At 39.9% G+C, this 17,133-nt stretch overlaps 1 protein-coding gene across 1 annotated transcript in view; it reads left to right on the plus strand.

The window, feature by feature from the left end:
• Positions 1–17,133, plus strand: part of LOC124776158 (dynein axonemal heavy chain 3) — a 1,197,897-nt gene that overhangs the window by 1,026,736 nt on the left and 154,028 nt on the right. Inside the window, exons 59-60 of the mRNA XM_047250998.1 lie at positions 3,190–3,440; positions 14,840–14,997. Coding sequence (XP_047106954.1) covers positions 3,190–3,440; positions 14,840–14,997 — 409 coding nt within the window. The remainder of the gene's footprint in view (positions 1–3,189; positions 3,441–14,839; positions 14,998–17,133) is intronic.

A 17,133-nucleotide genomic window follows, 5' to 3' on the forward strand; every position in this document is an offset into this window, starting at 1 on the left:
AGTCATATTGGTATTTCGGGAAATGAACGAGCTGACCAGTTGGCCAAGCTGGGCCACTAGGATGCTGATTCTGGAAATAGGGGGTCCCCAGAACTGGACCTTCAGTCATTTATAAGCCATTGATTCCTGGCAATCTCATTTGCCCTGATCTCTCCAACAAAATGAGGACAATTTAGGAGATCATGACCATTTTGGCAGTCTTCCATTTGTGCTTCTTGCACAGAAACTACCATCCTCTGTCAACTCCATATTGGCCACACTTGGCTGATCCATGGCCACATTCTCTGATGTCAGGAACCTCTGCTGCCAATGTGAAGCCTGTCTGATGGTGGTCCACTTGCTCATAGACTGCCCTAATTTGGCTACTTTGGGGCAGCATCTTAATCTTCCTGACATGCTACCTCTGGTGCTAGCAGACGACGCCAAAGTGGCTGACCTTATGTTTTACCCACGAAGGTGGTTTCTATTCATCTCTGTGAGGGTAGGACTTTTTGCTCTTATTGAATGCCTGAGGGGTTGGTGGGGCACCCCTTCCTGCTCTCCCCTCCTCAACCCCCACCCACCCCTCCCAATGGCCCCTTAGTGCCCTTGCTCAGAGACCCAGCCTGGCCTTTACCCTTTCCACCTTTTTATTCTTTTTCATTTCTTGGTTTTAATGCCTTGTCTTGACTCATCTTTTAATGTCTTGTCAATGCTGTCTTTCTCCTGGGCTTTTATCTCTGTTTTTATTATATTATATTTAAAAACAAAGATGATGTGACTTACCATACGAAAGCGCTGGCAGGTCGATAGAAACACAAACGGACACATACATACACACAAAATTCAAGCTTTCGCAACAAACTGTTGCCTCATCAGGAAAGAGGGAAGGAGAGGGAAAGATGAAAGGGAAGTGGGTTTTAAGGGAGAGAGTAAGGAGTCATTCCAATCCCGGGAGCGGAAAGACTTACCTTAGGGGGAAAAAAGGGCGGGGTATACACTCGCACACACACACATATTCCATCCACACATATACAGACACAAGCAGACGTGGTGGTCATATGTTCATGAAGTGCGCTTGATTGTGTGATTTTTGTGTGTGTGTGTGTGTGTGTGTGTGTGTGTGTGTGTGTGTGTGTGTGTGTGTGTGTTATCTTTTCCGATTAAGGCTTTCTCCGAAAGTTAATGTGTTAAATATTTGCCTTTTAGCTTGTGAGCAAGGAAAAGCTTAGGGAAGGTTTTAAATTATGCTTTTAAGTTTGTAGGAAGTCACTAAGAGCTCTCATATGAAACACTGTATGAATATAAACTGGGTAGTTTGTACTCCATTGAACTATGTGCCTTACAATGATATAGTTGTGCAGTTATGTTCAGCTGTATAGGTCGATACTGTCTGCAAACAGTGTTGAACAGCATTAGTACTAAAGAAGTAATAAATGAAAACTTATTTTAACCTTTTTTTTTTTTTTTTTTTTTTTTTTTTTTTTTTTTTTTTTTTTTTTTTTTTTTTTTTTTTTTTGGGGGGGGGGGGGGGGGGACGTCAATGAGAAAAAGGTTTGAAATTATGTGTCATCTTTGTAGGAAGTCACCAAGTACTCTTATTCTCAAATACTAGATAAATGTAGTCCTATATTTGTGTGCCATCTGCTATGCTGTCTCAGAGACACACACACAGTAATACTTGTCTTATTGTGTTAAACTTTTAGCATATCATTGTACTTCTTAATGTGTTGATTATGATGGCATTTTAAAATTTTTAATTTCAGTCAGTAATTACACAAAATATTGAAAATTGAGCTTTTGTTACCCATACACTGCAACTGGTACTGGATTCTGGTATAATGTTTTAGTGATATAGCTTCCTTGTCCCTCGCAGCCTCCCAGGCTTGTATCTTCACATTTCCAGCTGTTTCAGTTAACATTGATCATTTTTGTCAAGAAAAGTCTTCGTTAATAATGAAGAGGCTTTTTAATCTTGGCTTGGTGACTTCTTTAAATCTGAATTATTAAGTGTGGGAGTGCTCTTTTTTCTGGTGTCTAATTAGTAAACTAACACAGCATTGGGAGAATTTCAGTGGATTTTGTCATGTAGATAAACAGTAATTTGAATATTGGCTGTTGGTCCCATTGTTACTTCCAATTTCTGTCTTCCATACAGTGTGTTTTTCTGAGCCAGAATTTTTAGCAGTTTTTCTTTGTTTCCAACATGTGCAAACCTATCCTTTTATTTTCCTCTTTTTGTAGCTCAAAAATTGCCCCCCATCCCCGTCCCCATCCCCCCGCCCCCCCCCCCCCCTCTCTCTCACTCTCTCTCTTTTCAGCTGGTGGTAATTAGTCTCTCTTCCACCTGAAATACTGTGAAATTGTGTCATTATATTCCATTACATGTTACATATTACACTCCAGTGTCAACAGTGTGGTCAAAAGCGAGCAGATGGGTAATAAGATAGTGTGTGGAAGTAGAATTTGCAGAGCATCTAAAGCTATCTGCAACACCTTCTCTATTCTTCCATAATTTAAACACTACTATTCATTAACAGGACAGGCTATAGGTTTGGAAAAACCAAATGCGGAAGAGTCATTAAAGCTAATAATTTTTACATCTTATGAATAATGAACCCTTATGTAATTGACACCACTCCACAAAACAAACTGAATTGCACATGGACTTGAAATATTGTGACAGGCTCCGTCACAGTGTGTATTCCATGTATTGAATAAAGTACTATTTTAAATTATAGATTCAAAGAATCTGTGCTTTTGTGATTCCTGTAAATACATGTTAGTGTGTTGTTCAGTCCATATACTAGCACTTTTATGGAAACAAATAAGTAATATATTAACAGTATTGTTTGTTGGTGGAAAAACTAGGACAAAATATAATATTGTGCGAGGATTGATCACTAATCACTGAATAGAAATTGTACTGAAAAGCAGAGTGGATGATCTCACACACACACACACACACACACACACACACACAGAGAGAGTTGCCTTCTGGCATTGCAGGATGACAGGGTGATCACTTGCAATTAGGCAAGGAGCAATTTGTAGAGGAGTAATAATTAGTGGTCTATCCTCACACGCATGTTGTGCAGTATTAAAGTAGTGGCAGTTATATTTCACTAACTAATGTCTAAAATGTCAATATAAACTTCAAATGGAAAATGAAGAGAATAGAATTATATAGATCTTAAAACTTTTTTACAGGTGTGAAGATGACAAATGAAGCACCAAAAGGCCTGAGAATGAATCTGCTGCGGTCATATTCAACTGACCCTGTCTCAGATCCTGTCTTTTTTAACAGTTGCTGTCAAGTGCGGGAATGGCAGAATCTGCTTTTCAGCTTATGCTTTTTTCATGCTCTCGTACAAGAACGTCGTAAATTTGGGCCTCTCGGATGGAATATTCCCTATGAATTTAATGAGTCAGATTTGCGAATAAGTGTTATGCAGTTGCAGGTATGGACTTATAACTCCTGTTATTTCAGTCCTTTCACTATTATGATGTATAAAGCAGTAAAAGTATAAAGCATGTAAAAATTTGTAATATAACAAGAAAAACAATCAATTATTGACAAATTGATTTAATTGGATGGATAAAAAGCCTACTCACCAAGCGGTAGCAGAACACACACGTAAAAGATGGTTGTAATTGGCAAATTTTCAGAGCCAGTGGCTTGTAAACTATTGTCATGTTTGAGTTTAATGAACACGTGAGGTGACAAAAGCCACCTTCTATGTACACATACAAGGCGGCGGTAGTAGCCTGTACACAAAGTATAAAAGGGCAGTGCATTGGCAGAGCTGTTATTTGTACTCAGGTGCTTCACATGAAAAGCTTTACAATGTGGTTATGCTAAAACAACAGGAATTAACAGACTTTGAATGTGGTATGATAATTGGATCTTGATGCATTGGACATTACATTTTGGAAATCATTACGGGAATCAGTTTTCCAAGATCCATAGTGTCAAGTGTAAAAGTACCGAATTTCAGGCATTATCTCTTATCATGGACAGTGCAGTGGCCAATGGCCTTTACTGCCAGAAATACCGAATTTCAGGCATTATTTCTTACCGTGGACAATGCAGTGGCCAACGGCCTTCCCTTAACAATCAAGAGCAGCAGCATTTGCTTAAAGGTTGTCAGTGCTAGCAGACAAGCAATACTGTGCGAAATAATCACTGAAATCAATGTGGGATATACAACAAACATATCCATTAGGACAATGAGGTGGAATTTACCATTAATGGGCTACGGCAACAGATATCCAACACAAGTTCCTTTGTTTAAAACATAACATCGCCTGTAGCACCTCTCTGTATTGATTGGAGCATAGATGACTGGTAAACAATGGCCCAGTCAGATGAGTCCTCATTTCAGTTGGTAAGCGAGCCGTGGCGGCTCTAATCTTGGTGCCACTTAGATTGCCGATATCAATTCAGTTGTGTGTCACGAGCTGTGTCTTTGGTCAAAGTGTGTGTGTTGTCGATTTGGCGGGCCTGTGGAGCAAGTTGGCTGGAGGGCACATGGCTGGCAAGTTGTTGCATTTGGGGAACTCAGGCTGTCCGGCACGGGCCTCGAGAAGCCGTGAAAGGTTGAATCGGTCGGAGGCAAGCCTTGCTAGCTTGCTTAACCCTTTGTTGCCTGACGTTACTTAAAAGTACCAGTAAGTTTTGACTCTCATTATTTTCTCGTGGTGCAGTTTCGTGATCTGAGAGCCTGTCGGTGCGTAACAGTAACTCTGCTCTACTGTTTCATAGTTGTTATTGTGCAATACATAGACCTCTCTGGCGGTCAGAGCTTGAAATTGTTTTTCGCGCGCTGCTGTGAAAACAGAAGATTGTATGTGCTTGTTTCCATGGTGTTGCCTGAATTTGTGCGCAATTTATTGAAACTTCCGTTGAGTTTTCCATTGTACGTACTTACCTTCTTTGTTTTTTTATAACAGTTTGAAGCATTACGTTACAAGTGAATGAGATAAAGTGGAAAATATAAGGCGGACTTATTAGTACCGTCAGGTTGTGCGAACACTTTATTGTAGCAGCAACGCGTTACCTCTCACTAGTTGTTCTGTCCACTTTTTCTCACACAGAAATCCGTAAATACATTTGCCTGTGGAACAATTAGAAAAAACAGGAAAGGCTTGCCAGGGAATTTACCTAAAGAAAAATGTCTAAATCAAATCACAGAGTGTCATCTTTAGAACTAACAGTATTTCAGTGGAAGGAAAATAAAGTAGTGTATTTTGCATCAAACTTCCATAGCACCGAACAGAGCGTAGTGACAAGAAAACAGAAAGATGGAACTAGTGTGACTATACCATGTCCAGTTATTGTATGTGATTACAATAAAAAGATGGGTGGTGTGGATCATGCAGACAGATTACGTTCAACTTATGGTCTTGACAAGCGATCAAAGAAATGGTGGCACCGTCTCTTCTGGGGAGCAATAGAAATTGCTTTTGTCAATGCTTACGTCATTTTCAGTGATCTACATGGGGCACTGCCACTGCTGGAATTCAGGCGTGCTGTGGCACTAGGGCTAATGAATGAACAGCAAGTGCCAAATCTCAAAAAGAGAAACTCTGGTAAAGATGAAATAACTCTCCCAAAGAGAAGGAAGGATAACTTTTCTGTTCCGAAGGATGTACGTCTTGGCAACCGAGGAAACCATTTTGTAGTGTTCAGTTGTAAAAGAGGACGATGCGAAATGTGTACAAAAAATAAAATTCAGTCGAGACCACATTCACAATGTAGTACATGTAAAGTGTATTTGTGCTGCAATGAGAAAAAGAACTGTTTCCTACAATTTCATGAGGTATCACTAAATATGTGATATGTATATACTGTCAAAAATGTATAGCCAAGTTACTATGTATTGTGAAGTTGCTCTAGAATAAATTTATGCGAAATTTAAAAAAAAATTCAGAAATATCATATTTCTGTTAATTTTCTAATGTAAAAATATTTAATATTTATGTGGAATAAAGTACAAGTTATAAAAATTGGAGCATTTTTCTGCGCATGTGGTGATTCTGTCCATGGAGTTTGACGGTACTTCTGAGTACCAGGAGAGAAAAAAGTTGCAAAAAATAAAATAAAATTTTACAAAAAATCCTACCGTCATTTGAAGCCACAATAGCATAAATTCTGCAAAGAAAATGTTAAAAAGTAAAAATTTTCTTATGTCAGGAAACAAAGGGTTAAGGATTGGTAGCAGTGAGCTGTGGGAAGACCTACGGTCATTGTGTGCAACCTGGTCTGCGAGTTCCCTGCCTACTCTGCAAGCTTAAATTTTACAACACCTCAACGACTGCCTGTAAGGATTGGAGGCAATAACACCCTAGCTGGAATCCTGCTCCACAATTCCTTCACATCTGTGTTTTCTTATTTTTAAGTACTTGATGTTGTAAGGCCATGTCTGTGTTATACGGAATGGGACCTGTTATGCACGATCATCTGTCAGTGTTACTAATCGTAATTTGTGTTCTAGGCTACATGTCGTACAAGTATTCCCTGTTATAAATTGTGAGAAGTGAATTTAACTGTAACATTATCTGTGTGGGAGGTAAAGCAATCTTGGAAGATGTATATGGTTGAGTTATTGCACCACCAGGTGCTGAATTTTTTCTTCTGAATAATAGTAATTTTAAGGAGTGCTAAACTTGCAACTGTAGCCACTCGTGACATTAGTTCACAATTTCCACTCATTACGCATTCTTAAGTGTTAGCCTTATTTGCGCAGATTACTGTTCCCTGTGTTGGCACGATAGCTTTGTAGCTGTCAAATGACAGGTTACTGTTCCCTGGGCCTGGACCACAGGCACGTTTGCTTTCTAACCACAGCGGCACCTCCATCATCGCATGGCGTCTGGGTTGGCCAGCAGTCCGGTGCCCCGGCCAGTCGCGTCCTGGTGGCTCAAGTTAAGTAAAGTTAGTTGTTTGATGCGTGCCACAGTAGAGTGTCACCAATTAAATGGGAACCAGTAGTTTGCTCTATTTGGTGAATTTTATGAGCTCAGGAGGGTTAAAGTGTGTTGCCCAGGCCCAAGGTTCCTCCTCATTACACCTCTTTAACTACTTGTCTAAACCTCGCACTCTTATTACTACTTCTCAGTAAGTTAAGACCTGTTACTTATCAATATAAATTTTCAAGTCTTACCTTGGTCCACAGTCATTAGCTAACTCCACTTATGGTGAAACTTGGCTGCTTGTTACTTATTGCCTGCAATATCCATTTGTTGTAACTCTCAGCTTACTTTGAATTTTGGGCAATTGTGTGTTTATAAAAGTTTATTGTCAACATTTCTGCTGGTTTGCGCCAGTTGGAAGAACATTTCAATTGTGTGTACTCCCAACTTATCTTGAATTGCATATTTATTAATGGTCATTTTCCATCTTTGGTTACAGTCTACCAGTTGGGATTTGTACTTAAATATTATACCTTCCCAGTTTGCCTGTTTTTTATGATTGTGAATTTTATTGCTTAAGAGACTTTTTATTAGGACTTATACATTGCTAAGTGGCCTTCCAACAGCTATGGTCAGTGACCTGACTTGTGATCCTTCCTGTATTTGGATGAATGTTATCCAATTGTGTAATGGTTACCTAAGCTTGGAAATTGTTAGTACATTTAATGGTTGCCATTATAAGTCATTTGGTTGATAAAATTGTTCGCTGAACCTGCTTGAAGCCACACCCAGTTGGTGTGACCTTTTCCTGTGTTGGTAACTGTATACTTCCAGTTTCAAGACCTGCTCTTAATGGTATAATTGTTAAAATTTATTTTAATGAATTGAGACTGTTTAAGTTTTGATTGTGAGAATTCTGATTCTTATAATAAGTTCTTTTAAATTGTAATGATAATATTTTTGTTAAGTAATAAAGTATATTACATGAAACAACAAATGACAAAATATGAGGGTCCAACTTCCATGTTTTCCTTAAAGCTATCCCAACCCTAGTTTTGAGGTATCAGTAAGACTGATTGTAGGATTTGAGTGTGATGCAGATGCCATATAGCCATGGGCTCAAGTTATCGACAAGCACTGTGCAGGCTGGTGGTGGCTACACATGGTGTGGGCTGTGTCCTATGATCCAACTGAACTGATCATTGACTGGAAATAGTTACATTCAGTTACCTGGATACAATTTCAGAAATTCATGGACTTTATGTTCATGACTGGTTTGAAGAACATTCTGGACAATCTGAGTGAATCATTTGATCGCCCAGATTGCCTGATATGAATTCCATCAAACATTTATGAGACATAATGCAGATGTCAGTGTGTGCACAAAATCTTGCACTGGCAACACTTCCGCAATTATGGGTGGCTATGGAGGCAGTGTGGCTCATTATTTCTGGTGGAGACTTCCAATAATTTGTTGAATCCATGCTCTACACCTAGCAAAAAGAGGACTGACATGATATTAGGAGGTATCCCATGACTTTCCACCTCAGTGTAAATGTTTTATGTGAATGGGGTACAATGTTCTGCTGTGCCGATTATGTAGTATGAAGCCATTAGTGCATTTCATTGTGGTTTGCATAAAGTGAATAAGTATTCATAAAAAAGCCATATAAAGATTGAAATGTGAAACTGTAGACAAGGACTGCCAGGTGAGGACATGCCAATAACAACATTAAATAAGAGATTTTTCAGCCTTATGTGACGAAGTGTCCACTATTCATTTTGTAATGTATATCAGTGTACACATGTGATAAATTATGGAGAATCTAGTGAAAATTATGTTTTTCCCTTCGTGAAATAAGATAAATATATAACAATATTATGAGAAGGAAAATTGCTACTCACCATGTAGCGGAGATGCTGAGTAGCAGATAGGCACAACAAAAATAGTTTCACTCTTAAAGCTTTCTGCCAATGGACTTTGTCAGCAATAGACACACATACGCACACAAACACTTGCGCAAATGCAACTTACACACACGGCTGCAGTCTGAGGCAACTGAAACCACACTGCGAGCAGCAGCACTAGTGCGTGATTGGAGTGGCGACTCTGTTGTGGTAAAGAGGAGACTGGAGCGGGGAGGGGGACAGATAGCATGGTGGGGATGGTGGACAGTGAAATGCTGCAGGTTAAGTGGAGGGCAGGGGACAGGTGGGGATGGAGAGGTCTCTAACACCACCTATCCCATCAGAGGCAGGGCTACCTGTGAAACCAGTCATGTTGTCTACAAGCTAAGCTGCAACCACTGTGCTGTATTCTGTGTAGGCATGACAACCAATGAGCTGTCTGTCCACATGAATGGCAACTGACATACTGTGGCCAAGAAACAAATGGACCACCCTGTTACTGAATATGCTGCCAAACATGATATTCTTCATTTCTATGACTGCTTCACAGCGTATCCCATGTGGATCCTTCCCACCAAGCGTTTCTGAATTGTGGATGTGGGAACTTTCCCTGCAATACTTCCTGCATTCCCGTAACCGTCCTGGCCTCAACCTTCGTTAGTCACTGTCCTCACCCATCCAGCCTCATCCCTGCTACCATTCCAGCACTACACAGCCATCATTCCACCACCACCCACAGTCTTTTGTTGTCTTTCTCTCTTTTTCTCTCTATTTCTCTCCTTTTCCGCTACTTCCCCCTGCTCCCCAACTCTCCCCTGCCTTCTCCCTAACCTGCAGCATTTCACTGCCCGCCATCCTTACCATACTACCTGTCCCCCTCCCCGCCCCAGCCTCCTCCTTACCCCCACCCAGTCGCCACTCCCATCATGCGCTGGTGCTGCTGCTCACAGTGTGGTTTCAAATGCCTGAGACTGCAGTTGTGTGTATGAGTTGCGTTTGCGCGCTCTTTTTGTTGTGCCTATCTGCGACTCAGCATCTCTACTATAAGGTGAGTAGCAACTTTCCTTCTCATAAATTGTTACATTCCATGCTGGATTTTACTCAAAACCATCCCTTGCAAGCCTCCCAATAATTCCTAACATCCAGCATGGCCTCACATCTCTTTGTCAGTTCCCTACAACATGGCCCTAATGTGTCCTCTGCATAACTCCAGGCTCTTTGTTTGCAAAAAGCTGGTGATTCCATTGTTATCTTCCCAGCAGACAAAGGCTCTACCACTGTGGTACTTGGCCGACAAGAGTATGTAACTGAGAGTCTACACTAGCTGTCTAACACATCTACGTACAGTGTCTGCCATCAAGATCCCATTTGTGTGATACACACTGTCCTTTAGTCCCTCCTTAAAACCTCATGCCCCCACAAGAACTAACACTTCAATCTGTGGAACTTCTTACTCCACACAAACCACACACCCACACCTTTATGTTCTTCCTATGGTCCACAAAGCCAATCATTCTCGCACATCCTATAGCTGCCAGCAACATGCTGAACAAATATCTGCCTTAGTTAATCAACACCTACAACCCAAGCACAAAGACTCCCCTCCTATATTAAAGATACTCATGCAAAATTGTGAAAAACAGTGATAATATATATGAGGAATGTTGATGATAGTACACTACTGTTGAAGGGGAAGCTAAATGAAACAAAAAATTACAGTTACATTATGCTAAAGCACAATATTACACCACGTTAAGTGACTTCATGAGATCTAAGTTCTGGCGGCAATCATAAAATTTCAAACACTGACTTAGGAAAAACACTCATTGAGTGGATTAAAGTAAATTTATTGCACTAATCATATAATTACTTAAACAGCAATAAGGCTAATGGTTCATCAATATACAGGGTGATTCAAAAAGAATACCACAACTTTAAAAATGTGTATTTAATGAAAGAAACATAATATAACCTTCTGTTATACATCATTACAAAGAGTATTTAAAAAGGTTTTTTTTTTCACTCAAAAACAAGTTCAGAGATGTTCAATATGGCCCCCTCCAGACACTCGAGCAATATCAACCCGATACTCCAACTCGTTCCACACTCTCTGTAGCATATCAGGCGTAACAAGTTGGATAGCTGCTGTTATTTATCGTTTCAAATCATCAATGGTGGCTGGGAGAGGTGGCCGAAACACCATATTCTTAACATACCGCCATAAGAAAAAATCGCAGGGGGTAAGATCAGGGCTTCTTGGAGGCCAGTGATGAAGTGCTCTGTCACGGGCTGCCTGGCGGCTGATCCATCGCCTCGGGTAGTTGACGTTCAGGTAGTTACGGACAGATAAGTGCCAATGTGGTGGCGCTCCATCCTGCTGAAATATGAATTGTTGTGCTTCTTGTTCGAGCTGAGGGAACAGCCAATTCTCTAACATCTCCAGATACTGTAGTCCAGTTACAGTAGCACCTTCGAAGAAAAAGGGACCAAAAACTTTATTGGCTGAAATGGCACAGAAAACGTTCACCTTAGGCGAGTCACATTCATACTGAGTTGTTTCCTGCGGATTCTCAGTGCCCCATATACAGACATTGTGACGGTTGACTTTCCCGTTAGTGTGGAAAGTTGCTTCATCACTAAACACAATCTTTGAAACGAAAGATTCATCTGTTTCCATTTGAGCAAGGATAAAATCACAGAAATCGATTCTTTTAATCTTATCAGCTGCAGACAGTGCTTGAACCAATTTCATACGATAAGGTTTCGTAACTAACCTTTTTCGTAGAACTCTCCATACAGTTGATTGTGGAATTTGCAGCTCTCTGCTAGCTCTGCGAGTCGATTTTCCTGGGCTGCGAACAAATGCTTGCTGGATGCGTGCTACATTTTCATCACTCGTTCTCAGCCGTCCAGAACTTTTCTCTTTGCACAAACACCCATTCTCTGTAAACTGTTTATACCAACGTTTAATACACCACCTATCAGGAGGTTTAACACCATACTTCGTTCGAAATGCACGCTGAACAGCTGTCGTCGATTCACTTCTGCCGTACTCAATAACACAAAAAGCTTTCTGTTGAGCGGTCGCCATCTTAGCATCAACTGACGCTGACGCCTAGTCAACAGCGCCTCAAGAGAACAAATGTACAACTAAATGAAACTTTATAGCTCCCTTAATTCACCGACAGATAGTGCTTAGCTCTGCCTTTTGTTGTTGCAGAGTTTTAAATTCCTAAAGTTGTGGTATTCTTTTTGAATCACCCTGTATATTAGTACCACCACTTGCAGAATACGCAGTTCTATCTCACAATTTACTACAAAATGTGTTATGCACGACATTCATAAGTGTCTGAAAATTGCCAAAAAACATAAATACACACTGAAATCACAAGGAAAAGACTGAACAAAGATACTGCAGCAAAAATTTCTATGAAACACAAAAGTAGTTTACAATGGATGATATGATATGAATTTGGCACAGCACTTGCAGGCACACTATGTTGTGAGACACACAGTCCTGGACACAGTCACTGAAAGTTTTTGGGAAATGACACAAACAGTTGCATATATTGGAAATGACATGACTGACATATCAGAGATGAACACTGTAGCTTGTGGATGTCCTACTCAAAATAATGAAAGTCTTGAAGCTTGAACAAAACATGTATTCAACTTGTGGGAATAGTGATGCTAAGCAAGTGTGTCAACTTTAATAGTGTACATCATATTTTTAATCAAACCAAAAGATAACTAAGGAGCACCATTTTTAGTTAAAGTTTAGTTTGTTTATTTGTGAATTCCCATGGTGCTGGTAGGATTGTGTTGTGATAGGATGCTTCACAATCAGTTGAAATTAAATGGTTCTTCATGCAGAAAGTGTAAGAAACGTGTAGTCAAAGGAATTCAGTGCATTAAGTGCAACTTTTGGTTACATGAGAAGTGCGCAAATGTGTGTCTGAAATTTATAAATGACAATATTCAGTGGACATGCCTCAACTGTAATAATGATGAAAATCCACGACTAACATCCACACTAAGTTCTAACAATGAAATTATTCGTCTTATTCAAAGTGAGATTGATGCTCTGAAAGCAGAATTGACGTTACTAAAGCAAGAAAATATTGTATCGAAACGTGAAAAGTGTTGTGCATGTGAAAAAACTTAAAAAGTATTAGATGGACGTACTTCGGAAAATACGCAGAGTGACACAGCTGACAAACAACAAAAAATTTCAGCCACCATTACAAAAGAAAAAGAATTGAAGATACTGGAGAACCAAACAAATATAAATGGATCAGCATAACATACAAAAAAAGACAGAAAGAAGCATTACAATAACAGAGAAAGTGAATTCCTTATTATAGATGTCTCATTGTTGAAAAACTTAGCCGTACCAAACTCCAAAATCGACATTCGACCTGGAATCAGCATGCATCACTCGCATACACACCTAAACAACGTCTTAATATAATAGAAGGAAACATTCCACCTGGGAAAAATTATATATAAAAACAGAGATGAGGTGACTTACCGAACGAAAGCACTGGCAGGTCGATAGACATACAAACAAACACAAACATACACACAAAATTCAAGCTTTCGCAACAAACTGTTGCCTCATCAGGAAAGAGGGAAGGAGAGGGGAAGACGAAAGGAAGTGGGTTTTAAGGGAGAGAGTAAGGAGTCATTCCAATCCCGGGAGCAGAAAGACTTACCTTAGGGGGAAAAAAGGACAGGTATACACTCGCACACACGCACATATCCATCCACACATACAGACACAAGCAGACATTTAATAGTTATTTACCTACTGTCCACTGAGTGTCTTTTGAACTTTTAGACTAATTTACAATATTTTATGCAGATCTCTGTACAGTCCCACAGGCTTTGGAACTGATGAGGTGCAGAAGACCTAATAATTTTCTCATCTGCTCATGTGCCAAAGTGCTCTTTAGACCATTAGCAAAAGTATCCACTAGACAAAGTGAAGGAACTTTCATTCTCCTGAATACTGGGCCATATCGGAATCTAAGGAAATAAGTTGACGTGGTAGCAAGGGGTGCTTGCATTGAAAATATTGTACCATCCCATACTGTCCCTCTGGATGCTACTACCTAGTTGAGGAGGAAGAGACTTATGTATAAGAGGGAGAATGAATATCTGGAGGTAAAAAATAACAAACTAAGGCTGGTGAAACCAACAGCAGCAAACATCTCTTCAGTCTCATTAGTGGATTGATGGAAAGAAATGACATAAACATAATTGATACCAGGGCTTTGTCCTCTTATGCACAGGTGTCTCCTGTGGAAATAAACATATCTAACTAACAGTATCTTGTCTATAGCAGAGGAGACAATTCTTGTGGAAAATACTGCACCACTTAGTTAATGCACAATGTGACATTTCCAAGTACGTCTTCAGGTCTCTATATTTAAGATTTTTGGCTCACTGGTCATTTTATGATCTGATATTAAAATGTGTCACTTTTATTAAAGTTGGAAGCTATGTTTACTATGTTTTGTTGCAGTACAGTGAAAATTTGTATTACGTAAGCCATGTGCTAATGATTCCCACTATGACACTGAATAGTGTGCATTACATTCTACTTCTTTGATAATGACATTTGTGATATCTACACATAGAAAAAAATTTGATTCATGTTACAAGTTTAGTGCACAATATATCAAGGGAATTAATGGACCAAAACAGGAATCATTGCACCAAGAATGAGACTCTTAAGGACAGTTAATTTCCCACTACCTACAAACACATTATTAGAACTACTCTATAATTTTAATCTCGACTGACTGGTAGTCTGTTCACATCTCACATTCATCTTAATACAGCATTTCCATTTTCCCATCCTGTTGTCAAAATTTTTGTCATGTTTTATCTTGATAATTTCGTTTCTGACTAGAAGGCAGATAATTCCACTATGACCTTATAAGGTATCCTGCTTTGCTTTTATTTGTGCATTTCATTTTATGCTGTTCTTCTTTATGAAAGTTCAAATTTTGAAACCTTTTTAATTTCTCAGATGTTTTTGAATGATTATAAAGAAGTACCATATGAAGCTCTTACATACCTCACAGGAGAATGTAACTATGGAGGTCGTGTAACGGATGACAAGGACCGAAGACTTCTGCTTTCTCTCCTGGCCATCTACTACAATAAAAGAGTTGTTGAGGAGCCAATGTAAGTGTTGTCTTTAATAACGAAACTATACTTATTTTTGCATTATTTTTCTCTCAAGTGCTTTCTTATTAATTTGGTATGAAATGCTATTTTCATATATTCCTTAATTGTATTGCTACATTACAATGTAACGATATATTTAAGAGTTTTCTGAGCCTGAAAGTGTTATATATCTATGATGTGTGTTCAAAAAGTAACAAGAATGTTTTAATTTTGTGGGCTTTATACATCTGTTTCTCAATTGTTTTTTCTTGTTAGCACACACATTCTTTGATGTTGTTTGCATCATTTTGAGTATTTCAAAATGTTCGAATGTGTGTGAATTCCTAAGGGACCAAATTGCTGATGTAATCAGTCCCTAGACTTACACACTACTTAAACTATCTTATGCTAAGAACAATGCACACACCCTTGCCTGAGGGAGGACTCGAATCTCCGGCAGGAGGGGTTGCACAATCAGTGACATGGCGCCTCTTAACTGCACGACCACTCCACGCAGCTTTGAGTATTTGACAGATGAAAAGTTTAAATGTGTTTTTGAGTGCTTGGTGAGTTTATACTTTCTAGAAAGTTGGATCAAGGAATTTGCATTAGTTTTACTTGATAAATGGAATAAAATACAACGCCGCATTTAAAATATTGATTGTGGTTTTTGACAAATCTATATGGACATTCAAATGAACCCTGGTCACTAGTGTAAAGTAATGGTAATGATTTTATTAACTCAGAAATGTAGATGTACACAGTACACATATTCAAAAATAGTCGCGAAACTGTTGGCACGTTTTCTCCATTGCTACACTAGCCGGCCCATTCCATCCTTGAAGAATCTAGTAGGCTGCAGTTGGATCCAGACCTGGACCCAATCACTTAGTTCATCGTCCGTTGCAAATCAATGTCTGCAAGTAGCTTGTTTTAGAGGTCCAACTACATGAAAATCACACAGTGATAAGTCGGGACTGTACAGTGGATGTTCCAGCTTTCCCACTGAAACTGCTTCAATGTTGTCTTCACCACATTGGCTGTGTCTTGGTGGACATTACCATGCAGGAGGATAATGCCATTGGACAACATGCCTCAGTGTTTTCGACTTGATGGCTCGTCTAAAGTTCTCTAAGGTGGCTTGATAATGTTCCAGGAACTCGACAAGCATTGGGCCCTCGTGGTTAAAAAAATAAGGACATTATGAGCTTCTTCAAGGATGGAACTGACGAGCTAGTGTAGCAATGGGGAAATTGTGCCAACAGTAAGCAAACTGCCGTCTGATTCACATCTCCTATGCAGCATGCTACGTAAATTTAAGTATTAACTGTGTTTTTCTTACTTGTCACTTCTTTTTCCATGTGTTTTTGCTTTTAGGAAGCTTTAATTTTTCAGTACTATTAATAGTGTTCCATAGATTTCATGTTTGTTTTGAATACAGTCCAGAGGCAGTTAGTGCTTATTTTCATTGTTTCCAACGAGAAGTGTCTGGTAACCACAGTTTAGTCTGCAATCAGCCGCCTTTAGTGAATTAGCAGTCTCATTAAAAGTTGATTACTTAACTTTCTACAGTAAACTGTTGATTTCTTAGGATGGATAGGATGTGTGACTGCTGTGTACAGACACACGAGGAGCTGGCCACTGTTCACAAACAGCTTAAACTGCTGATGGCCATGGTCAGTGATCTTCAGGCTGCTGCCTCGGAGTGTAGCGGCAGTGGGGAGTCTGGTGCGTCGCATGGTACACCCCAGGTGTTTCATGCTTTACCCATGGTCCCTGCTGTCGAGACATCTTCGCAGGTACCGGGCGCAGTTGGGTCACCCTCTCCCCAAAGGGAGTGGCGGGTTCAACGGCATTTGCATTGCACAAGGCGGAGGGTCAGTGTGGAGGCTGGCCATGTGGCATTGCCCGCTCTGCCTCTAAGTGGACATGTGGCCAGTCTTTCAGCAAGGTCCGAGCAGGCACATGGCGGGAGGGGTTTAATAGTGATTGACAGCTCCAATGTTAGGCAGATGATAGAGCCCCTTAGGGAAATAACAGAAAGGTCAGGGAAGAAGGCCAGTGTTCACTCTGTCTACTTGCCGGGGGTCTCATCCAAGATGTGGAGGAGGCCCTGCTAGCGGCGATAGAGAGCATTGGGTGCACCTGACTGCA

This window comes from Schistocerca piceifrons, chromosome 2 (genome assembly GCF_021461385.2).
Source record: "Schistocerca piceifrons isolate TAMUIC-IGC-003096 chromosome 2, iqSchPice1.1, whole genome shotgun sequence".
NCBI classification, from domain to species: Eukaryota; Metazoa; Arthropoda; class Insecta; order Orthoptera; family Acrididae; genus Schistocerca; species Schistocerca piceifrons.